Below are 26,581 nucleotides of genomic sequence, written 5' to 3'. Positions count from 1 at the left end.
CATCTTTCTGGTGAGAATTAGGAAAAAATGGCTGAAGGTTAGTCAGGCAGCACCCAAAACCAGTTAAAATTTGTGTTACAAACCAGTAACCAGTTTGTGTTACAAACCTCTGCATATTCACCCTTTGAAAGATCCCAGGCCATACTGTAAAATATTACTAGGCCTATAGTTCTATTATCCATGTTGGGTTTAAAATCAAGAAGTAAATTAATAAAAACATAAATCTGAAAACAACAGCAGGCTCCCAAATTATCCTCTGCTGTCCCACTGACACACAGATCATTTACTTTTAATTTCCACCCGGTGAGCTGAAAGCAGAACCCCCTACATGCACGTCCAACGCCCGTGTTGCCCATTCCTCGGAGCAGCTTTGTGCTACCAGCTCTTGTTTTTCAAAATGCCTCTGCTGTGTGAAAAATAAATAGCTTCCCTACTCCACAGCACTATTCCCTTAGCATTGTGGGGTTAAATAAATATTAATATAAGGCTAGACTCGGGCTCTTTTAATAGCAGTAAGTGGTACCTTACTCTGCAAATATTTCCATTCCCTTTAACAGCGCGAGGTGCCAGGCTGAAGAAGGAAGGGCAGCAGAGCCCCGTTCAGCCCTGCTGCACCTCCTGCTCCTCTGCCCCTGGCTCGACTTGGCCCCGGTGGGCTCACACGCAGACATGCTGTTGCCTCTCTTTTGGAGGAGAGCCGAGGATGGAGACAGCCCTGCCAGACCCAGCACTCAGCTCCACAGCACCCATACAGCACGGCCTGTCCACCACTCTGTCCTCCACAGTCCCTTCCCACCCGCTTTCCTCTAGAAGTGCACATGAGCATGGCCAGTGCACAGCAGGCTGGGCCAAAGCCTCTAAAATACAGCTCACGTCTCACCTGAGCCTGCTAAACACTTGGGCACAGGATCAGCATGTCATGAGCACGCACATTCATGTACCTGCACCTTTTTTTCCTTACGGTACAAGAGCAGAAAACAAACCCCCTCACTTTTCAAAAAAGGGAACAAAATCTAATTTGGAGTTATCCAGGCTTGTAGCAACTTACTCATCTAGCTGATTTACCTTGCTGCATATTATCAGTTTGTAAAATACTCTGCTTGCTTCAAAGATTCTTCTTAATCTCCTTTTCTCTGTGATACTTGCAGTGAAAGTGAAACACTGTGCAGCTCTGCACTATTGTTCCACAGTAAATAGATAAATAAATAAATTAAATGCTGCTCTTGTTTTCTGGTGGTTGATTTTTGTTCTTTCTTGACCCCAGTTTATCGTTTGAATTTTAACATATGCTGTATTGAAAGACTTTATTTCTTATAAGAAATCGTATAAAGTTGTTTAATCATATGTCACACTTCATCTATTCCCCATCTAGCAGTATTTCTGGATTTTTCTCACCACTTTGTTACACTAACTGCTCTAGAATTTAACCCTCCCCCCCCCCTTTTTTTTTTTAAATAAGGGGGCTCTGACTTGTCACTTCAAGCTTTTCAATATTCTACCTATCACTGAAGAAACTGAAAAATGCTTGAGATGCACACCGATGTACATACATATAGAGCACAATCACTTCCCTATACAAACCTAAAAATTTCCTCACCATCAGGTTTCTCATACTTTCCCCCACTGCAAAGAAAACTGAGCAGTAACAGCTTAACAAATCACTTATTATCAATCCCCGTATCATTTTCTTAAATGTTCACCCTCTGTGCACTTCCAGGAAGTTCTAAATGGACAAAATCTGCTGAGAGTCACTAACTAAAAAACTCTCACTCCCCTCATTATGTTTGTTATTGCAATCTAAAACATAATTAAGCTTCAGAACAGTTATTTTGCTGTGGAGCAGATGGCATAATTTTCCTATTTTACCTTTGTGTAAACTAAGTTAAAGAAAGGTCAGCCAACATTTCCAAAGCAATGTCTGTTTTGACTGTGTCCATTTTAGACCTCTGGTTCGAGACAGGTCTGATAAGAGCTGCAGAAGTGTCCCAGTTTCTCTGATAACCAAGTCCCAAATGTCTCAAACCAGACAATCAAAGATTTGGTCACCCCAAAATTAGAAGTATCTGGCCACGAAGGAGTGTTCGGGTAATCTCTATGGAGACTACTGCCACAGTTGCTAGGAGCCAAATAACGTATTCAATTGCACAGAATTTCAGATTTATCAATAAAACCCATCTATCAAAGCTAATTAATACCACAGGGCCACCAAGAAGTTTTGATGATTCTGCAAGTTAGCTATAAAGAGATTAAAGCTAAGTGGAGGGAAAAAAGCCTATACCTGATGACGTACTTGTGGTTTCTGAGGTTGAGCGTTTGTACTTTGGAAGACTAAAATTGCCTTGTGTCCATATTTGTCCATAGTATTTTGGGAGGTATTGCAGTATTTAAAAAAATAAATAAACAAACTAGGTCCTTTGTGCATTATTTTTAACTTTTTAATAAGCAGTTAGATTGAAACTTTAAGAATTAAACTGATGATTAGCCAGAGTCCTTAGCTAGCTGTTAAATCAGTCAGAAAAGGGTATGAATCCAAACCAGAAGCATAAAAACAAAGATCCTCTTCTACCAAAACCTGCTTAAAGGCTGCAGGGAGAACCACTTCTTCATAGTAAAATCTATTTTCATTTACACCCTGTGCACACTGGACCCTGGATTTTGGCTAGAAGCTGGTGTCCCACTGGCCTGGCTCCTGCTGTGGAATGGGCACAGGTCTGAAGGTCTGCAGAACTGTGAGGCACAGCGAGGGCTGGGAGAGGAGAGTCCATTTTCCAAAAAGAGGAAAATCCTGTTATCTATCTTGCCCTGTACAAACTCAAAAAATGCTGTTTTATCATGGAAATAAGCTCCTAAAAAATCCTCAAAAGATCTACTTTTAATCAAGCAAAAATGCTCCATTTCAAAGCTTTTCTTTCCTACTTATATTGCTCTGTGTTTCCAAATTACACTTTTATGAACTGAAACACCTGACATTGAAAATGTTAGAACAATTTTACCTCATCACTTTTTGTAATCATGCTTTATTAGTCAAATTCAGAATGAAATTGTGCACGACAGGTAGTCTCACATTCACCTTGGGGGTGGAAGGAGGAATAGAAGAAAGGAAAGGAGGAGAAGGAAAGCACAGAGGGGTCTACAGAGAGCTACAAAATCATCGGTGTCAGGGCAGAGGACAGGGAACAGTTGCTCTGATGTAAGAATTGGGAGTATCAAATAACATTAGCAGGTTCAAAACACGACAGGCAGCTCTTCTCATGTGCCTTGCTACTAACCTTTGGATCTCCTTGGCATGGGACTTTTGAATTTCTTAATATCAGCTTTAAGGAGATTCAGAAGGTATAAGAACAAATTCACAGAAGAAAAATGCACAGAGGGTTATTAATACCAATGCACTGCTTCTGATTCCTTTCCTTAATTAACCAAATGTGAGATTATCCCCCAAAGTACTGAAACAAAGGTACCCTGTATTTTTGCTGTCCTGTAGGCGGTACCGGTGGTTACTGTCCAACACCAGGCACCTGGTTAGCCAGACCTCTGGAGCAAGCTCTTTACAGTGGTACCCATGCTCCAAAGGAGGCTGAGTAAATATGTAGTTAAAGATACCAATCCAACTAAAGCCACGTAACTGGGGAGTCCAAAGGTACTATCTCAGACCACCGTCGTCCTTTCTTCTGCTTTACATACCTGATAGAAAGGCAGAGATCTCACCTGTATCTTCATCGGGGGAAAAAAAAAAAAAAAGTCTTTGTTTTTGCAAAACTGCGTTCTCCCAAAATGAAGGTGGTTTAGAAACCACAACATTCAAACACATTCATGAAAGATATGCTTGTAAAAATGTAAGCACAACCAAGACAAACTAAATGATTGCATTCACAGTTCTGGAGTACCACTGCACCATGTCAATGCTTGCAAGCAGAAATGAATACAGAGTAAGCCTGGAGTTGCCTCTGTTGTGAAGTTTGAATAATAATGCTGTAAGTCATGTTTTCATCATGTCCAAGTTTCTATATCCATAAAGGTTTTAGGACAAACAATTATTTGCACTTACCACGTTGAGACACAACATAGTTTGCTGAACTATTACATCAGAAATTCAGCAGACTGGTAATATACAGTGGATTAAATATATCCTAAGAATTTGAGAAGAGCTTTTCAAAAAGATAATTAATGCAAAAAGGCAGATTCCAGTTTCAGCAACAGTACGTTAAAAATTCCAGAGTCTTGGTAAGGAAAGAAAGAGAAAGGAACCCAAAGTCAGGGATTTAGACTTAACAGAGTTTATCTTGACATGCACAATGGCTCTTATCATGTTGTTCTGCAATACTGAAATTCTAATATGAAAATATAAACCCTAGACAAGAGCTAGAAGTAGGCAGCACATGTCCCTAAAAGATCTTTGGTGTTTACTCCAAATTTGCTCCTTCTGCCCAGGCACAGAAGCCAGAAAGAGATGTGATTTATTTATTTTTAACAGCTTATAGATCTACTAATTCTCAGTGAGCAACCATGTGATCTCAGAAGCTACGTGCAATCGCTCAGACTTCACCACAAATCCTTCCTTATTTCATAGCTTACAGTCAATGCAGTGCCACCATACAAAAAATTTGAGAGGGAAGCAGAAAGATGCTGCACCAGGCACAAAATTTATGAGGGATTGTTATCTGTGCTACAAAAGAAGAGGCATAACATAATAACGAAAGATTGCAGGAGCATCCAATTGTGATTTTTGATAGAATAAGCATTCAATCAGATATCTTTACAGTAACGCAAAAGAAGAATGCAACACAAAGGCGCAGAAGCTCTTACTATTCAGGCTGACGCACAAGGTTAGAAAGAAAATCACATTTCTATTTTTGGTCTCTGTGACGTTGAGTAGATGGGGCGCATGTAAGCCTAACAACTCCCATTCACTGATTGCAAACATTTAACGGGCCTGCTGACAAACTCTTCATTGTAGCTCTACAGAGACAATGCCATGAAGGAGACTTAGTAGGAGAAGGAAAAGCTGCCTGCCTCCTTGCCCCGTGAGCAGAAGGGACACCTGCAAGCAGCCCCATCGCTCCAGCTTCTTGGACATCGCAGCTTGTCCTCAGGACAGAGAGAGCTACATGCATGAGGGGGTCCTGTCAGCATCCCAGAACCTGCAATGGGATGCATGCAGCAAGGGGCTCCTCCAAAGGTCCCTTACCAACCTCAGCCAGTCTGTGATTTGGTGAGCAAGTAAACTGAGAGAGAGGAGAGTCACCAAGGTACGAGGGATGCGTGGCACATTCCTGTATGCTGTAAGTACGCCTGTTCCCACAGAGGAGGCTGTAGGTACTTTCACACCCCTGAGAAGGATGGTGAATTGAAGCTTGCTATGGAAAAACCCAGCCAGCCCTTGTCCTGCTCCTGACGGGCCCTCAGGAAGCAGAGTATCACGGCTGCATCTGGCACCAAAGAAACTGTCCTTGGAGGTCCCCAGATTGAATGACCCTGCTCTAGGTAATTAATTTTCAATCTCACAGCATGAATGCAAAAGAAATAAAATGTAATTCAATATAGTGGCTGCACTAGAGACAGCAGAACTGCATTGCTTGGAGCTCATTTGGGGCCAGAGAGCACAACAGAGCTCTGTCTTGGTGTCTCAGCTGTACCCAACCTGGCAGGATGGCAGTCCAGCCAGTCCATATGGAAACCTCTAAAGGACACGGTGCCTTTCTACGTCTTGAAGCCAAGGTCAGACTGCCACAGTAGCACAAGGAAACAGTGAAATTCAATCGCAGTCCCTCACTTCCCCACTCTCTGAAACTTTACGAGATAAATGACATCCCCACAAATTAGGCATTGTGGAAGTATATAATTAAGTCAAGGTCAGTCATCTCTACATAGGGTTCTCTAGCTAAACATAGGATTGTGGTTAAAATAAGACTCAGATTTTCTATAATTTGAGATTTTAAATGACAGTTTTTAGGCATATGTCACTATACAGTACACTAATGCTGTGTGAAAATAGCTACAAAATGCAGGTTTACTTTGTAGGTTTCTAGTCTAAGTGGTATCATGGCTTGCTGGAAGTGCCACTTGACTGACAGGCTCTTTTCAGGATCTAGCTCTCAGGTATGTCAGCCTGCAAAGTGCCTAAGGAACTGGACTGGGAATCCAGCATCAAGATTTAGCTCCAAATTCTGCCACAGATTGCCTGTGTGAACTTGGGCAGGCCATTTAATGTCACGGGATACAAAAAATGTAGAGTAAAATTATTAAGGTTAAGCAACTTCTGTAGGAAGCTGGACCCTGACAAGTTTAGGAAATCCTGCAACGTACTGAACACTTCTGTAATTCCAGCCCTTTGGACAGAGAGAGATTAATTCCCTGTTTTTACAACTTGAATAATGCATCCTCATCTATAAACCTTCCTTTTGTTTCAGATAAAGGTCTTTGACACGCTGACTGCTTTTGAGTGTCTCAGTGTGCTAAGGGCATTTAACTATTACTACATAGAAAAAATGAAATTTCTTCACAGCCACTGAACTCAACCCTCAGGGAGGGCACAGGTAAGCAGGAACTTTTTGGCACCTTGCAATAACACCACTGCCTCAAAACAACTTTTTAAAGTAAGTCTGGAACAGACTTGAAAAACAAAACAAGCTCATTCTGATTGGTATAGCAAAGTCACTTCATCTGCTCAGCAGCAGTGGGTACTGCGAGCAACACTCCAACCATCTCAGCCGTCTGATAGAGATTCCATCCCTACCTCTCCAGTGCTGAGCTTATTTACTCACCTCATGGTGTTTCTTAATTAGACTACAGACTGATACACAACACAACATTTCTAATTAGTGTAGACCACCTACATGAATCCTCAGTATCATGTTCTGTGGTGACAATATCATATACAAACTCAACTTTTCATTAAATTCCTGACGAACATAAAACCTTGCTCAAAGTTTCCCATCTTCTCTTCATCTCTGTAACTTCTAGGAGTATGTTAAAGACCATTTAATTTCTGGTGTACAATGACTTTATACAGTAAATGTTTAATTATGCAGGATGCTTCTTAAAGATCAGAACCATCACGTATTCTAGGAACCTCACAAATCTTTGAACTTTCAGTGTAAAGTTGACAGCTCTTTCCCTGGCCTTTTATAATAAAAATGATGCCACACATGCAAAAAAAAAAAATACTTATTGAGAACACCCAACTCTCCCACAAGGGAAGAGAGAGAAAAAGCATGCTGGTCATGCTGAGGGATGCCTTAAGATGGGAGTCAGATCCTACTCTAACCAGTGCAATTTAGCAACCCACCCAGAATCAAAGAAAACGAAAGGGACAGAGGAGGAGCAGTTCACATGAGGGATCTGCAGAGCTGGCAGAATAGGCAGGGGAAGAGGCCAGCAAGAAATGGCAAATGCTTTTTCCTAGAGAAAACTACATACAACAGTTGAATCTGTCAGCTGATTGCTGCCAAAAAGGGAGAGGTTTCATTAATCTGCTTTCCACTCCAGCTCCTTCCTTACCCCTTCTACCCAGCCATGTTGTCCCTTGCTGATACCCAATGGTATGCACTAGACCAGATTACAATAACACACCCCATTAAAAAAAAATCCTCTCTTTTTTGCCAGGTATTGAGTGGGCTTGCAGAATGGGTTCTGGACAGTCTTGGAGTTGCTGGACACAGAACAAGTGACAGGAGCACGAAATGAGAAACAGGGAAGAAGAGACTGAAGGAATTCCCCCCTCTCAGCTACTGGGAACAACCAGATCAGGTCAAGTCACCTCATGTAACTTTCCAGTACTTGAAGCTACACAAACTTCTAGACTACAGATTGTCTTTCAAAGGAAGTCTCTCAAAGTACAACCTAAGAAGACCTCTGTGTAGCTTTTTGAATTAATACTATATTCTAGATTCAAACAGGACAATGCATTTTTTAAGAAGACTGCAGCACTACTTGAGTGCAAAAAAACTATTTCTCTGAAAAAGTATATATTTTTTTTTTCATACGGTTATAAAAAGTTATCCACGTGCCACTCTTCAGTGGAGATGCAAAGCTGTTTGTTTGTTTTTTTTTTTTTTTTTATGAATTATTAACATTCTTATTTCTATATGTATGGAAAAGCTCAAATTTTCTCAATATTTGTAAAACATCCTCTAGTACTGAATCTCATGGAAGAAGTTGCATGAAGGGCTCCTTACCTTTCCTTGAAAAGTGGAATGCCTAATAGGGCAGTAAGAATGGTAATTGGTCTCTGGCACTAAAGAAATGATCACAGAAAATGAAGAACTGTTCTAGGAGAGGAAGACAATTCAGAGAAGACTTCAAAGTGATATCCTTGCAGTTCCCAGCAGTATTAATGGATGATAAAAAAGAAACTTGAATGGAGATAAGACAGATGAAACAAAGAGCCTGAAGATTAAAGAGCTACTAGGAATGGAAAGCACAGAAGTTAAAAGCTAAAAGAAAAGTGATTATCTATATCTATGCACAAAGTAACAGGATATTTATTGAAATAAGATGTGTCAGTTGTTCCAAGAGACACCATCTCTGCTGTGTTTGCTCCAAGAGTCAAACATTACCTGGAATCATCATTAGGAAGAGAAAAGAGCAAGTACCCACAGGCTTTCCTTGTTCAGCTCAGCTCGACCAGTAGGTGTCACGGCAGTCAACGTTATCATTGTACAGCGACTTCAATCTACATAGGTATCTAGTTTGAAGAGAGCTAAATTATAGTAGTTAATTCAGGTTTAATTAAAAAAAAAAAAAAAAAAAAAAAAAAAAGTCATTAGGCTTTTCTATGGCTTTTTATTAGATGTATCAAGTATCCTTAAAGAGCTTGGAAAATACGTAAAACAAACTGATTGCCAAACATGTCAGCAAATACCACCACTCTTACACCTGCACTTAGAGCCTTTGTCAGACATTAAATAATCCATGCTGGCACAGGTAAAAAGAACAGAGATGCTTACTGCCCCTTCCCCAGCTGTATGAGTGAACCTAATGGGCACACAGTGCTAGGGTTTGTTCCCAAACATGCCCAGTCTGTGAACCAGAGCCAGCAAACGTCAGGCTGTCACTACAGTAACATAAAGCAATATGATGCACAGAAGGAAGAGAATTTCAAAGCAATTTTAAATGCTGTACTTCAAGAGAAACGGAGAACAAACACATCTGAGAGCTGCTTGTTTTTAGCTTCCTTGTTGGTGGTGCGTATTCTCCAGCAGCAAAACTTTGGGCTGAATGTTTTCCTACCCTTCCCCAGCACTAAGGGAAACAGATGGGCTCTAATCATGCTTCGCTATAGCAAGGAAGAAGAAAAGCATATGATGGCATCCCCCATCAGGAGTCTGCCTTTATGCTTGCCAGTCAGCTGTGCACATATAAAGCGATCATGACTTTGTTTGGCATTTCCTCTGGAACATATGGTGATTTACTGTGCTGTTTCCAGCATGTATTGACACTGTTTTGAATTGCACTTAAATCCTCATCTACTGCGTACACAAACATAAACACACGTGCTCTACGTTTAGGGGCATGTCTACCTGATAGCAGGAAAGGCCTGCCAATAGCTGCACAGCAGCTGCTGAAAGCCCTCCTGTCTCCACTGTGCAAATCTTTAACTGGGAGGAAATGGCCTGGTATTTGGGGGTGGAAGGGGATGTGGCAACCTGCTACAAAGCAAGACAGCTTTAAAGAGATGACCTGCATGCAGATGATCCCCACTGCTAGGCTCAGCATGCCAAAAGATCTGTGTTTATTGCCACCCCAACCTGCCCTGTCCCCTTCAGCTTAGTCCCACTACCTAGTGGATTGCATAATGATCCAGAAATAGATCAGTAAAATATGAAAATTATTAGACGTACTTAATAATAATCCCTGCAGCTACAACATTTTTCATAGCAGGCAACCGCCTGGCAGGTTACACAATTTAACATCCAAGATGTGAGTCAGAGCAAAAAAAGAGGGAGGTTATAAACACATCATTTAAAAAGCCCCACGGATTTAGGCAGCACTGAGTTCATTACCAAGATGCAGCAACTGCAAAGAGTGGATCTTCAAAAAAACAGGGCAACTTTGGAACAGGTAATAGATTTCTTTTCTCAACAGTAACTGAAGAGAACAGCCAACGATTAGTCCTCTCTTCTCTCAACAGAAAATACAACTGTCTACTTATTCTTTTTATTTAACATTACAATAAAGAACATACTTTAGATTTAGCACAGTCAGGGATTTCATCTAAATGTCACAAAATCAAGAGATATATCAAATACTATGTCCTGTGGAGGACCAAGATTGGAATATTCTTTTATTGTACGTTTTTCTTAAAAGAAAACAAATACCATCAGATTGCCACTGTGTTGTCTGCTAATATTTACATAGTCATATTCAGTAGATTCTTGAAACACTTAAGAGAGGAAATGTGGTTTGTCTTTTTAAAGACAGAAGTAATTCCAGGGAACGATCTTCCAGCCTTTCACTCTCAGGGAAATGAACAGAACTGCTTGCAAGATGCATCTCATTGAGGAAATGTAGTAATGTAAAATATTAGATGGGGCTCGACTTCACCTTGTTTTTAAGAAACTGCCACCAATTGCTGTTCCCAGGGCATAGGCACACCTTCTTTGACAAAGACAAATAAGAAACCCTACCAAAACAAACTACTATACTGAACATACATTTACTTATTCATTGTAAAGAGATCCAAAATAAACTACATGTGGCAGATGCTCAGATGTTAGTGCTTTTGCTTTATGTCTCACCAGAAGATGTTCAGATAACATGGTGATAAAGGCAGAATAAGAACCTCCACAAACCTGAACAGAACTAAGTCAAATTAAAAAATAAATGAATAAGTATAGCAATTGTTATTATAGTGGTTCAAAAAATAAAACTAATTGGGTGAAACTGTTTTCTGTAGGTTTGTGCCTGGAGTGCCCCACCAATAAGCAGAGTCAGAATCCACATGAAGGCTAACACAGGTTATTAATAGCACTTCTAGAGCCTGAAAAAAAATGTTACCCAAGCAAGAAACTTGATCTTTTAACATCATATCTCAGAGTGAATTAAGAAAGCCAAATAAAAAGTACTCATGAGTTACTCAGTGTGCTTAGGTTAGTGGTTCACTCACCTGAAGCTCCCACGCTTCTGTGAAAAGCTGCTGACTACTGGTTTCAAAATTCGAGGAGACTTACAAAGGACCAAGAACGATGTGAACAAGAGGGCTTCAAAATATCATGTTCAGTCATCAAAACATGGGCTTTCAACAATGGACTTACCAAAACAGTTAGATTTATATATTAAAATTAGACTATTGCTGTCTTCCACAGCCCCTGTATCGATCTCACCTAATGCTGCATGGATACAGATTCACACTGGAGAGAGAAGAAAAACCTCACTGTTCTGCATTCAATAGCTTTCTGAAGACTAGGCATATTCCTGTAACTCAGGCTCTCACCATATAACTCGCTCCAGGTTCTAGGGCAAAGACATTCTCTGGAAAGCATGAGTTTCAAGGGAAATTAAAGCAGGAGCTTGGCTGGGGCAGCAGTGCTAGAATCATAATCAAGGAAATAAAAGAGGCTTGACAGAATCCAAACAAGCATGAGTCAACGTATTGCGGGCTTGTCTGCCATCAGGAAAGGCAGAGAAGCTCTACCAGTGCCCAATATGAAGAACAGTTTAATTTCCAAGGTCTAGTATAAGCAGCTTGTTCCAAATCTGTTGTTTGCTCCACTAGAGTATAAAACAAAATCAAAATTAAATCATTTGCCTGTTTCTCTAAATCACTTAGGATATCTAAAGCCAATTGAAGTTGTTTAATGGTAAATAAAAAATATTTGGGTTGCAAAGGGACCTTTACCAATTTATGTTACGCTATTAAAGTATTTCTGAAATCTTCTCTTTTTGATTTTATTCCTGCATTAAGTGCAAGTTACAACACAGTCAAAGGAAAAAGAAAACGGGAAACTTCCTAACGCAATGATGCATTAGATGGTGAATGTCCTAAGATGGGGGAACAAAAGAGCTGCTGATCCACCAACAGCCAAAGAGTGCCTAACATCAGCTGCCTTTACACTACACCCATTACAAAGGCAATTAGTTTACCTTATTTTATCATTGCATTAACAGACTTTTTCCAACTCTACTCCTCCCCAGACTCTCTTGCCCTCATTCTGACCATGCAAAGAGTTGATTTAGCATTTACCAAAATTAAGGGACAAGAAATTACTGGTGAAAGAGGGATGAGGATGTTCTTAAATAGAAAGACCAAGCACACAAGATGGCCCTGAGCTGGAGCGTGACTGCTACCTTCCCTGCCGCAGCAGACGTGACCCGGCAGGCACGCTCCAGCAGGGGTAGGCGGCCCAGTGTGCCGAGGCTGGCTCGGCACATCCCGAGCCCGCGCACGGTTGCTAAGTTAAGTCTGGATAGTCTGACAAACCCCCATGTGGCATTCATCCAGGAACTGTGGAGCAGCAGCCTCCAGCTTGATCACACGCTTCTCTGCAGTGGGAGGGTTGCAGGATGCAAGTGCTACATCGCTGGTCCCTAAAGCAGCTCTGTCACTCGTGCTTACACGGGGGGAGAAGGAGCACCAGGATCAATCATGCCCCACTTGGGTTCTCATGCAGAAATACTGAGCAAGATTGCTTTTGACGATCACCATGGCACAGGGAGAGGTGGGCTCTGTAGCCACGCCACTCAGCTTCTGAAGAAGCATGTTGGGTACACCTGGTTCTAGCAGGCTTTGTGATGGTAAGATACAATGCAGCCCGTGCCACCATGGTCTCACATCAGACTACCTACAAGGCGCTGTGTTGGTAGGGTTAGACTTGGGTACTAGAGTGGTCCTGGATTGTCAGGGTAGCTGAGAAAGCACCTCAAGTACCGTAACATCACTAGAAGGTGCTCTGGACTTCTTCATGTCATTCTCTTGGCTGCTTTAATAGCATTCCTCAGGGATCATGACACTGTGGATGTTGTGTTGCAACTTCTACTGGCAGGAAGGGATGGCAGATAGGCTGGCAAATAGAGTAATTGGAAATGTTTACTTGATGGCCAGCTAGGGGACAAGTTGTTGATTTACTTCATCCACATGGTCCGGGACGGTCCTTATTATTCTACAGAGTATGCCTTCCTGGACAGCTCTGTAATGACACTGATTGGGTTTGGATGATCTTACTGACTGGAAAATATGGTGAAGCAAGCAATACACCATATTTAATGATAGATTTTCAGAGAACACATTAAGAATCTCCTCAAACTATTTTCAAAATTATGCCTTCATATCACTAACAAATATACTGCATACCATAAAAATAACAGAGCAATAAAAACCATAAGTATCAAGATTTTCAAACTCCCTTCATGGTTGCATCTGTGCTAGAGGGTGGTGTGGGCATGAACAATGAAGGTCATTTCTGAACCGCCTTGATTGTCAAAAACAAATTATAGTTTTGAATGTTACTGACAAAGAACATCATAATGCTTTTATGTTAAAGGATAGAACTGTTCCCGAATGACATCCCAAATAAAAGCTTTTCATTATTACTTCTTCCACTTAGTCCAATGAATTTGTCATTGGACTAAAAGTAAATTTCCTCTTTCACTGATAATCACTGAATGCATGTAAGCTATTGAACTGCTAGATACAACTTTTAGTCCTACAAGACTTGCTGCTTGAGCAATTTAAAAACACTGGCAAGAGAAATTAAATATATGTTTCTAGACAATACCACAGTTCTAATAGCAAAGAGTAAGGGTTACACCATCCTAATAGTTCAGTTCTAGTCTAAACTATCTTATCAAGTATGTGATGGAAGTCAACAGCAATTTTGTGTTCTTTAATCAAGATTATAACTGGCCATAAATAACACTTTTCCTGCAAAGTAACAGTGAAACCTTGAAAAACAATTAAGAAATTGCACATCCTCTTACTTATAGGAAGACTGCAACATGCCTCACTTCTGCAACAGTGCAAAAACGCTGGAGTTGACATTATTTATTGAAATTCTGTACAAAATAACAATAGCCATCAACTTTGAAGATTGGAGAAACAGATTCATCTATTCTGGTGCAGCTGGGTATATCATTAACTTTTTTAAAAAGTAATGCCCTGAGATTTTTGCATTTTTAAGAATAAAGGAAAAAAAATCCAAAAGGGGAACATATTTCTGCATTGTCACAAAAAGACAATGCTTAAGGCAGTTTTCAAAATAAATCATCCACTGTGTTACAAAATGATTTTGGCAGAAATTTTCTTGGATCCTCTATGTCAGCTCTGCAAATGAATCACAAAATAATTTTGTTGCATGGCATGTTTATTACAGAGCATATGGGAGAAATGACCAAGGGTGAAGCTTATCAGGATGGTAGAAGCAGATCCTCCGGAATATCAAGATGAAGGTGCAGTATCTTAGATGAATTGCAAGAAAAGACCAGGTTGTTCTGAAGCTACATGGTGCCAGGGAACACGTGCTAGAGATGTTTCGTAGATGGGGCCTGAAAAGGTGCAAAGGCTTAGAACAAGGCATGTGTTGAGCTTTTTGCTCTCTGTATTTCAAGAAGACCCCAGAAGATGGTTACAAAAAGAAGAAACACCTAAGTGTATGGGAACAAAACCATACATTACTGGAATCTCAAGTATTATTTTAATTGAGTGCCAGGTTTTCACATTCATAATTATGTATTAATTAAAAATGGCTTAAGCAGATACAACTCCTGATAAAAAGCTGGTGAAAATATTATGCAGTCTCACAACTAACAGGGAAGAATAGAGAGATAATGGATTTGAGCATGTGGTTAATTAAAATCACTACACGTCCAGCTGCACAGTTGTTGGGGATCGTGCTGTACCTATTTCAAGTTCTATATGGGGACAGTAAGTATACCCAGAGTAGCCAACCACTGTAGGCTTCACCTGAGGAAGATATTGCTAAACTCAGTATAAACGCAAGTACCTTTACACAGGACACTGACGTTCACACCTCATTTTGGAATGTAATAGATGGAAAGAGAAAATGAATTGGAACAAAAAAAAAAAGTGAAAGCAAGACAGAGAATAAAAAGTGCTCTCAGGCAGTGCTAAGTCCCCTCTCCAATTCACTGATTTAGAAAAATTACCCGAAAAACACTCAGTACATTCATTTGTACAGGGCTTTAATATTCTACATCAGTGTCGGGTATCCCATTTCTGTTTGAAAATCTGAATCTAAACAAGAATTTTATGTGATAATGCACTTTCTTTTGAAGAGGCAATCACACACAATTCAAGAAGAAAAAAAAAAAACATGGTTGCCTGGTGCAAAAATAATACCAAAGAAAGAGGGGCTGATTCATGATTGTACTCTCACCATATTTCTGTAGGTTCTTGTACTAAGCCACAGCCCAGTACAATGCCTTCCTTACCACTTGACTTAGCTGTGGCGATAGCGGGTAGCTATGGTCATAGCAGGCGACTGGCAAAATGCCACATGCCGTATCAAGTTTTGTTTGCAATCGGTTCATTCCCATGATATTAAAGCTTACTGGATTTTAAAATCAAAAACCTTCACAAGGCCACACCTAAAGGTTACTCCACTTCATGGTCAGCAGTCAAACACTTCACTTCCACATAATGAAATGGGGCGGCAGCCTGCTAAGCAGGTTTACATCAGACACCGCATCCCCTGTGTTACTCTTCTGAGGCAGGCTTGAGACTCAGGAATGTGGTGCAGTCCCAGCTGCATCCCTTAAGCAAGACGCTTGTTCAAAGACAACGAGAAGGCTGATTCTCAGGGATGCATATAGGAAAAATAGCAGGTGTCTAATCATATAGGATAGTTGAACACAAATGCTGTAGATACATCCCAGTGTTCATAAATCAAGCTGGGAAATGGCTTTGTTTAAAAAGAAGCCTTAACATTTGTCACGTTTAAGGTAAGCTACTTGTTCTGTGCACATCATGGTGCATAACAAATTGAGTCCTTGGAGGTGGTATTGAGACCTGATGCAAGTAGGCAAACAGGAAAAGAACTTCATTCTTCATTTGTCTTGACGGGCAATAGCTCACAGTTACAATAAAAGCCTCGTAGTTTAAGAAAAACTTCCTTAATTCTACTCTCTTTTTTTAAAAGGGGGCAGCTATTCCAGCTTTCACTGGAGAGCTGAAGAAAGGACCCATCTGATCACTTTGACCATAAAGTTTGATGCTCAGGGATGTAGCTTTGCCATTGTAACTCAGCTTTCATATCGCACAGCTAACAGCATTCTCTTTCCTTCATGGAGTGGCTTGAGTGGATTGAGTGTTTGGACTTGCAGTACCATGAGTTAAGCTTTTAGTGACCTTAGAGAAGACCACAAGACCAAAGCTGTTATGTCAGGAAATCACACCCTTTTAGTAAGAGTTTGTCTTAGAGTCAGATGCTTCCCAGACCTATATTCCTAGACCACAGATATCAGAGATCATTTTTAGAGTTGAAAAAAAAAAATATACAGAAGGATCTTAGGTCACTGTTTTGTCTTTTGCTTGGTCAGTAATGCTCAGCAGTGTGTGCAGCACCAGGGTGAAGGCAATCACAAAATACAAGGGCACAAAGGTTACCAAGATGTTGAAATTATCAGTGCAGTTATGATTTAGAACATGGCACATACATGTACAGGCAGAAGCCTGGGCAGCACTGGTAGTTTGTTAGAAAATGTGTCTGTTACGTGTTTGATTTACTTGAGAGATCCAGCAATAGGTAGGCCAGTCATTATATACGTATATACACATATATACATAAACAGGGATGACAGGCACCACAATTTAAAAAGGAAAAACAGAGATCTAGAAAGTACAGCCACTTGGTTATGGTAAGCAGAAGACAGACTTGGAGCTTTGAAGAAAGCATAGAAACTCTTCGAATTTGCCTGGAGCAACCCCCTTCTCTGTGCCAGCATAGTTCAAAACTGGACTAAACTTAACTACACTTAACTGAAAGCAGTGGCAGTGCAGTGTGTGTGCATGCTGAAAACAGGAATCACACTACACAAAGCCTCCCTTATATCCAAATTATGCTTCTCCTATTTATATAGGCAAACACAATAGTGAGAAAAATACCAGTTTAAGCTAAGTACCGATCCTTCTTACTGTAAAAGTACCAGCAAGCATTTCATTGTTTTTGCAATGAAGACCAGATTCCCAGACTGTGTAAGAGAAGCTGTAAATGTCCCTCGGATTATCATCTTCTGTCCCAGTTGGTGGGCCAACATTCAGAATTCTCCTAGAACCTAGGAAATAAATTTTCTACTTTAAAAAGCACCAGTGGAGCTATTCTGAGGAATCCTCGTTCACACTAAGTAACCTTTATCTATATTAAAACTATCTCTATGCTTTAGTCTGTGTGGGTGGAGGAGGGGAGAAATCAAAGTCATACGTTTTCTTCTCTTGGGATAAACGAACTGGTGTGGGTGGTGGTACATGTTAAAAATGAGAGAAAACCATTTTTTATGTTAACTTTCTATTACTCATTTGAAAATAGCTTCACAAAATCAAAATATGCATATTTAAAAGATTCAAATATTCTGAAGACAAATTATATTTTAATTCATCAGCTGGATTTTTCATCTACTCGGAATAGGTTTACCATATATGGAAAGCCTTTGTAAACACTACACGATTTGTAAAGGTCAGAATTCAAATTCAGAATTCATCCTTACCAGCTTTTCCACCAGTTTCATTTATAGATGGTTATTAATACCTATTGATCACTAGGTTACTTTAGTTTAATGCAATTTATTAGTGAATGACCTATCAAAAATTCACCAATTTAATGTTCCTTTGGGGAAATACACTTTTTGCTCTGTTACGATAAACTAGGTTACTTTTTTTATAACACTTGCACAGACATTATATTGCAGCATCCACATGTGTGAAGACCCGCTCATTATTAACAGCAGAAGAAGGCATCTCAAATAAATGATGAATTTATCTAATCAATTTTGAAGGGATTAGCTATTTAAGAACATTTTAAAGAAGCATTTCAATACTTACCCACATAGATTAATTTAGGTTACAGCTAAAAGTTATTTGAAAATGTATTATGTACTAAATGCAAGCAACAGACCAATTTTGTAGTCTTATAACTTCCTACTTTGTCTTGCTATTGTACATATACATTCCCATTACATAAAATACATCAATTGTTTGTAGCCCAGTCCTTCTCTGCAGAAGCATAGGACCCTAAAGTTCAGGGCCATAGAGATTTAAATAGAACAGAAATAACTTTAGAGTTGGAAAGTTTTGGAAAGTAAACTTTAAGGTGATGTCTCTGAAAGGTAATGGAGTTACTCTGGTCTGAATACTTAGAATCACTGTAGAAACACGAACAGTAAGTGCTTGCAGTTGGCCAAATCCTCTCAAACTCTAGGTATTAAAGCTTTACCTGAAGGGTTCCAACAAGCTGCAGGAGATGAGTAGGAAGAAATTGAAGGGCACATCATCCCTAGAGCATGGGGCTTTAATTCATTCAGTCACATCGTTTAAATAATACACAGCAGATGTGCAAACCTAACAACATGTAAGATGCCTCAAAGCACTTCAGGATCAGGGCATAAGGATCATTTGCACAAAACTCTATGAGCTAGATAAACAGTTATCTGTTAAGCAGAGACAAAAGTTAAGTAACGTGTCCAAGGTCAGAGAGAAAATGCAATATGAAGTATACCTATGAGGAAGCAAAATAAAATAGATTTTGCTTAGATTGGCATGGAGAAACAGGGAATATAAGAACATTCAACTACTTGAATAATTTTTCATAAGCACTGTGGGAAAGAACAGAGTGAGCACTTGTGTTTATTTACATTTAGACATTTTTCTTGGGAAAATGACAGTTTTTCTTTCTGCTCAGCAAATATGGCGTAACTCCCAAACCACAAAGCCATGCAGACATTTTAGCCATATCCAGCGCTCTGGATTTTCAGTGCTGTGAGATGTATGCCAGTCAAGAATCAAGACCCTCATCCCGCAGGGTCTGTGGGGTTATTTCAGTGAATACAAAGAGACTAGAAAAAAGAAACCTTTCAGTTTGACAATTCTGAAATCCATCAACAAATGGGACAATGTTCTAAAATTAATGCTTTTCACTCTTCTCCCTTATTTTAAGAATCTTTTGTTAAAATCTTCCAGCAATTCAGTCTTCTATATCAGAAAGAATTCTAGGATACCATTTTGAACCTACATCATGAAAAAAATTAGAAAACTTATCATGTGGAACGATAAAATACAAGGCCATTGCCTCTGAAAACACCGTGCTGCCAAGCCCCATGAGATTTCAAATCATGACTCCAAGCACTCCTAGCTGAAATGCTTGATCTGAGAGAGGTCCTCTCTCAAGTTAGACCTTAGAGCATAAAAGGGAAGAAAAGTGAAGCTAATGCTGAACAAGAAAACACAATTATATTTTAAAATTGTTTTCAGAAGGGGTGGCAGGAACCCCTTCCATTGGCACTGTTGGGATGGCATAGAATATGCACACCACTAAATGTACCAATGCAATCTTATGCTAGCAGGGAGACTCTGTTGTAATCACTGCTCTGTCAAGAAGTATCTTCTGACTAGGAGCTCTGGCTTCAAATCACTAAATCATGCTTGTTTTGTAAAAATGGAGTTTCATTTGCCATTTCTTTCCATCTTACAAAATTCCAAATAATGTACCTACATGCTACTGCGTGCCTTCTTTTATTCCAGGCCACAAATTTAAACTTCTGGAGAAACTGCTTTTGACTTCTATCATGATGCTCCAAAGAATTCAGAATTAGTCATTTAATCTCTATCCAGGCTAAAATGGCTTACTAGAGAAATCTCAGCTTAATAAATTATGTATAAGAATTCTCTCTTTTATGTAGCGTGTACGATCTTTTGAGCTATAACATCATTTATGGCTGCAGCAGAATGAACTGAGCAAATACACTGTGGTGCAACCCAGTATAAGTAAATATTGGTTACAAAGCTCCTACACGTGAAAAGAAACATCTGCCAAAAACAGAATGCTGCAAATGCTGTCAGAGGCCCTTTACCTTTCTACAGAAGGTGCCTCATCCCAAGCAAATGACAACAAGTTGCTATCACACAAGCTTCTTCTGGTTATTCTAACTGGGAGCTATGGAGTCCAGGCTGGAAAGAAGTGTTTAAATATTTTTTGTGAGAAAACAGACCACTATCCAGCCTGCTGCCTTCCAAATCCGTAATCATTCTTTGTGTAGTACAGCCTCCGAAGGCTGAGCTTGTCACTTGACCATCCCACATACCCCCAGTGCCTACACTCTGGTTCCGCTACGAAATTCTGAAGAGAGAAAAAAAACCCAAACACATTATGTTAACCTGCTTTAATTTCACAACATTGTTACAGTAGGAAGCACACTGAGAAATCCTCTGTCAGCTTCCTCTCAGCTGCAAAACCCTTGAGCCTGACACAGCCACCTGCAGCCCCAGCCTGCAGTTTCAGTTTCTTAAGATGCTGGAGCCCCAGAAGCGGCAGCTGATTCTCCCTTTGCTTCCATTTAGATGAAAATTTTAATGACTGGCAGCAGAAAGAGTTAATTAGAGATCTCTTTCTCTTCCCTTTTAGGAAAAATAAAAATTTTTCTAAGTCTGAGCTCCAGCCAGAGGTAACTAGACAGCTAATAACTTTGTGAGGGATTTTAGCCACTTGAGGAAACTGCTCAGGGAGTCACCTGACAGTGGACTGACAGTTTTAGAAAGGAGAAAGTGAGTGAAACGAAACTTTGCAGAGCACGGATGCTGACAGCCACAGTACACCAGGGACAGAGTACCGGCAGCGTTACACTCAGTCGCAAAGTCCTCAGCCCTGATGGGTGATGGCATTTCATAACTGCAGCCACGTGCTTTGGAGGGGGTAAGAAGCATCCTGGGCTCCCAGCTCAGCACCAGGCATGCTCCAGGCCAGTAGGAAAAGCAGCACAAGGAATGGAGAGAGAGGTGGAAACGGGAAGGGGCTTTTTACTTTGCCTAAATCCAGCCCTAGAATTAGCTAAGACCGTGACCGATTGGTACCTTACAGCTAAGACCATGACTGACTGGTACCTTACAACTAAGACCATGACCAGCTAGTACCTTACAGCTAAAACCAAGATTGATTGGTGCCTCACAATGCCTGCGTGCCTGCTTTTTTCCGTCACAGTCATTAGCAGGTGGGGCCAGAGCCCAGTATGTGGGGGGGACACCTGAAGGGTCAGTCCCACTCACCAGCTCTGCTCTGGGCCACGGAGGCTCAACTCCACAAAGGGGTCACTGCAGGAGATCCAGCAGCCAAGAAATGCGTGAATATGGTGAAACAGTGGGCCAATGCTAAAGCTCACTACAGCTAAGGGAAACCTGACCAAGAAGCACCCTGTTCCATGCAATAAGACCCAGCACCATGGCCAAGTGAAGGCAGATGCACCCTGGAAATGGAGACACCTCAGAGGAGTCACCAAGACTAAAAATATACCTGAGATATCATACAGCTGGAGTGGGGAAGGGAAAGAAAAAACAACCAAAGCGGCTTTTCCATTTGTTTGGAAGCTGTATGAATACATTTGGAGTGAATATACAGTATCTACCCTTCAACTAGTTGAAGGTTTTTGGAGCCTGGGATGAAAGTGTTTACTGAAATGAAAAGTGTAATTCTGGTATTTATATTCTGAAGGACATGCAATACATCACAAATGTAGCTCACAGAAGGCACCGGTTCATCTGAATTCTACAAAATTCCATTTGCAGAAATAGACCACGAGGAGTGCTAGAAGCGACAAGCCAGGGAGCTATTTCTATTTGAGATTCGCAGACATTTAAACCAGATTAAATTCCAAACTCTAAAAAGCTGCCTTTTAATGTGCATTATCTTCAATCTCTAAGGTACTGTAACGTCTGTGCAGTTCCAAAAGCATACATTATTTACTTTATTTAACATTTGCATTCTGATTGCAATCAGTCTTCTTTCAATAAAAGAAATAAATTTACAGTCTGCTAACCTAGAACCATCAAACTCTCACTTCCATTATCAATCAACGCCACTTTTCTGCTGACTGCAACTCAATTAAAATCCAATTATTTGAATAACTGGATGGAAATTGCTCTCATAAAATGTACCTTTTTATTAGGAACATTTGGTGAAGAAAACTGACAGCACAGGAACTATGATACTGTGGTTAAAAAGTGATTTGTAAGATGGGCTGGGAAAAGCAACGTTGATGAACATGGAAGGAATGAGCATCACTTCTGGAGCAGGCATTTGACTCTCAAATCAGAACTTTTGGCTGGGAGCTGAACCAAAATGATGTGCTTCTGCTAGCCTTACTGTGAGCATTAAGGGAGCCAGTCTTCTGTGTCACAAAGTCTGCTATTTCTATTGATGTTTAAGGAAAAAAAAGAAAAAAAAAAAAAAAGTAGGTGTTCTTAGATCATCTTGCTACATTACCTATAGTGTTATTTTACAACGTGCCAACTTCAGATGATCTCAATACTCAAGTCGTTCATTGCTTTTATTTCTCACATTATTAATACAAAGTAAGTAGCTGTCTTCTCATTGTCCTGAAGGAACTCAAGATCATTTGACAAAATGTCTTATGAAGAAATCCTCCAGTACATAAATTTGCTTCTCAGTTTTTAATTATATAGATTTGGTACCAAAGGTTTGATTTATTTGACCAAAATGGAGATAGTAGATGGAGATATGTTGCGTATTTCAAAAATGGAGATATGTTGCATTGCCCAATACAAAAGCTAAATTCTTTTATATTGATAATATGCAGATAGAAAATATTACCACACTATTTTAATTTCAGTGTGCCAACACTAGGTAAAAACAAATAAACAACAACAACAAATGATACTCTAGGCTTGAAGTCTAATTTTCCAAACAGACTTCAAAGATGAAAGGTTTCTATTTTTTCAGGTATAATTATCTAGGCACTTACTTGGCACCTGGAAGTTACCATGGAGAACTATCAAGAATATTTCTTTAGATAATCTCAGGTGTCCTTATATTTTAAAATTCTTTTAAAACAAGTATAGCTGCTCCAACTTATTTTCATTGTAATATTATTGCCTTCTATGCTGAACCATAATATCATATCAACTGAATTACACCTATTACAATCTTAATAAATTTCTACAGTAGTAGTTCACCAAAGATTGCACAGAGAATTTAAAACGTTATATTTGCTTACGATGATTCACATTTGACAAAACACCTTGAACTGGAACACAGGAAGAAATTAAGACAGTCAAAATATCAAGGATAAGAAAATAGAAGCATTAATTAGGTGGGCAAAGTAATTTCAAAACGTGATTGATAATAAAAGAAAAAACTCTTGATAGAATCTGTCATGCTCCTATTACTTTTCCAATGTGATTGCAGTTGTTGATTTTTATTCTACATTATTAGATTTCACACCTTCTCTTCCACCTTCTTTTTAACTTCAGGCAACACCCTTAACATCTTTGTAGCTGTTTTACAAATTAAAGTAGTTAACACTATTTAATCATAAGTACGTGACAGTTTGCAAATATGCTGAAATCTACCCAATTCATAGAAAAGTAAAAATTCCAAATATAAACAGACCATCTCCATTTAAAATTAACACTGGAATGGCTTATGGCTTTTGGCTTTTGACTGTATGTGCTAGCCATGTCACTTAAGCAAGCTTAAGAAGAGAGGCTACAAAGAATGCCAGATTTTGCACAATTTAGGTTTTCATACAGACAGACCTTAGAGGTGATCTTTTATAGAGCATGTTAAAAATCAAATCCACTTACCCTTTTTCTCAAGTTGTAAGTCAAAATAAGATTTCTGGAGAAGGAATGTGAAAAGGCTGTATAGAACTCCAGCACTTTCTGCAAGGCATCTCTCTTAATCACATGAAGATCACAGTAGGTCAAAGCCCTTACGTTAGCACAGGACTGGGCAAGGGTAGACTCCTTCCAGAAGACATCACCAAAAACATCTCCTTTGCCTAGAGAAAAGAAGCAGCACTTCTTTCAATAATGATGCTATTTCTGCCAAGAATATAAAAGAACATACATCTCCTCTATGGGGTCAAGGTTCTTCTATATTATGCACTCAGAAAAAAAATCTGTCTGGAAACAAAATCAAGAAAAACACTTCTTTCTTGGTTCATATTCTCTTCTGATCCCTTTCAAATAGATTAATCTGCCCTTTCCCTTTCTTCCTGTAACTGACATGAAAAGAGTTTGTTTCTTACATCTATGTTGTCAAGTTTTCTTAACCTGGCTAAGTATCACCCACTACTGTGCCAATAAGCTCATCTTGTATGTCAGTGCACCTACAGGCTGTAACAAAACACTACTAGACATCAGTATACACCAGAATTCAGGTAAGCTTGGTCTAGTTTGCTAGATCATCAGTGGAATAATCCACCTTTACCACAGCTCTGGGGGCTTTTCAGCTGGTACGTCACAAAAAAAAATCTTTCAGTAGCTGTGCATGTGTGCATTCTACAATACAGTGAAGATTTAAGGTAACAAACAGTGTGGTCCTAAACAAGTACAGGTGATGTTATTAAAGTAATACTGACAAGACAAGAATATTCAGTTATTACATATGAAAAGATAGAAAATATGCCATTTCCTTACAGCCTTCTCATAAGAGTCCATATGTCTCAATGAGCTTGGAGACAGACAGTGACATTCCTACTGAGAAATACTAGAGAAAGGACATTTGTACCAATCTAGGCACTACAACACAGTGCAAGTATACCAAAATCTGCCTGAGTAGAAGCCTCCAGTGAGGATTTCACTGGTTATACCCCAGCTCAGGATGGGCACAGAAGGGGTGTTTAGGAGAAAGTTACAAGCTGCTTTGAAGAGCAATGGTCACTATTTTTCCCGTTTTCTGACATATATTGCTAACAGGATAAGAATATTCAGCTGTTCTCTTAATAATGAATAACTACACTGTTCTCGTTTCGAACGGTGCTTTTCTCTTAAATATTTGCTGTGTTATGTCAACACTGCAAATCTCTTCTAAGACAAAGCAACAAAAGAAATGCACTCACAACGTCTACTAAGTTGTGGTAGGGATGTGCCAGATGGTCCCTTGCCTTACAAGTAGTATTTTTGCCTGTAGTAATTCTTAAAGCCAAAGCATCAAGATACATAATAGTTTATTGACTTCACCTGTGTCTTTTTAGATTTTATTCCCTAAATAAGTAGTCAATCATAAAAATCTACATGAAAATCAAGAGAACTATCATGAGTAAAGAGGTCAAGATGCCTTCTAAATTTAACCCAGAGAGCCCAGGTCATCTCTTGAGCTGTACTTCCACCATTACATGATGTCTTCTTCAGACATTAAGCATCTTCGATTTGAGGAGAAGCTACCATCTTGATGGCATGCTACACTGTAGCATAATAACTGTGCTCCCAGTCTTCCACAAAATGCCTGTGCAATCCACCTGCCAGGGACCAGTTTTTCCTTGAATGCTTTGTAGGAGTGTAATGCCTTTCCTTTTCTAATGCATATATCCACTGAAACCACCTGTACCAGAAGCACATTTTTCCCCACAAAGTTGGGCAAAAACACCATAATGATATCCTTTTTACCACTACTCCTTTACATAGGACAGTGCCAACATCTAGAAGTACTACAAAGGCTGTGTATCAGTAAAAATGGTGGTAGTGCAATAGGTCAGTGCAGTAAGCAACTTTTCATTTTTAATGGCATTGACTTTTCACATTTTCAATTATTTAAACACATGCTTTTACAGTAGATACCTTAAAAATTGTAAAGAAATGGAAAAGAAAATTATAAAATAGCTTCCATGCACTTAAAATAGATCATCGTCCATGAGGCATTTAGACAGAGAAACACACAATGTATTCAAAATTGAAGTGAAACGACTTTTATGCACCATAAAAACTGATATGCTTCACTGGATAAAAATGGATTGTTTGCCTTTGGAATAAATATGCTTTTACTTGCAATCTTCCAGGCAATTAGCTAAACAACTGTTTTAATTAACGCTCTGGAATCTATCAAGTATAGAAATGTGCCATCACTGATGAGCAACAGTCAGAGCTGGTAGTCCAAGCATAACGGAGAGAAATTCCAGCTTGTTTCTAAGCCTCAATGTTAGTATCTCCAGACAAATTTCCCTACCTTAAAATGACAATAGTTATTTTACTGCCCCACAGCAGCACGAAGACTAATCAGTACAAGGCAACTACAAACACTACGGTGCTGCTTTGCCTATATAGGAAATGACACACCATGCACAAGTTAGTTAGGTTTTACCCTAAACATTTAACTTTGTTTTTACAGTCATGTCCTTCACCTGTGCTAGCAGTCCCACTTTCACCTTGTTATACATGTATGCAGTTCTCCCAAACCTCTCCGTGCTGTGGCTGCCTGCCACCCCAAGGAAGGCGCTCCCAGCTGCTTCCCACTTGCAGCAAGGAGCAGCACATTGCATCTGCTGGGTGCTCACTTAGCCAAACCAGAGTAAAGTAACACGTGAATCAAAAGCTGAGTCAGATCACAGAAGCCTCACACTTTAAGAAGCAAAGCAGGCTAAAACAAGAAGTTGTACAGTTTTCAATCATTAACAATTTCCTTGAAGTTAA

At 39.6% G+C, this 26,581-nt stretch overlaps 1 protein-coding gene across 3 annotated transcripts in view; it reads right to left on the bottom strand.

Annotated features, from left to right (window-relative positions):
• The window catches only part of KCNH1 (potassium voltage-gated channel subfamily H member 1), a 186,549-nt gene that overhangs the window by 53,419 nt on the left and 106,549 nt on the right, over positions 1-26,581 (bottom strand). Inside the window, exons 10-11 of one of the 3 annotated variants that reach the window (XM_068676167.1) lie at positions 23,756-23,952; positions 13,145-14,478 (exon numbers count right to left, since the gene is read on the bottom strand). In XM_068676167.1, coding sequence (XP_068532268.1) covers positions 14,455-14,478; positions 23,756-23,952 — 221 coding nt within the window. In that variant the 3' untranslated portion in view covers positions 13,145-14,454. Of the gene's footprint in view, positions 1-13,144; positions 14,479-22,491; positions 23,197-23,755; positions 23,953-26,581 lie in introns of those variants that run through there. The other 2 variants (XM_068676168.1, XM_068676165.1) reach the window with 2 other exon arrangements.

Source organism: Anas acuta, chromosome 3 (genome assembly GCF_963932015.1).
Source record: "Anas acuta chromosome 3, bAnaAcu1.1, whole genome shotgun sequence".
Lineage (NCBI taxonomy): Eukaryota > Metazoa > Chordata > Aves > Anseriformes > Anatidae > Anas > Anas acuta.
The sequence above is the reverse complement of the archived record's forward strand: the minus strand, read 5'-3'. Positions and strand labels throughout refer to the sequence as shown.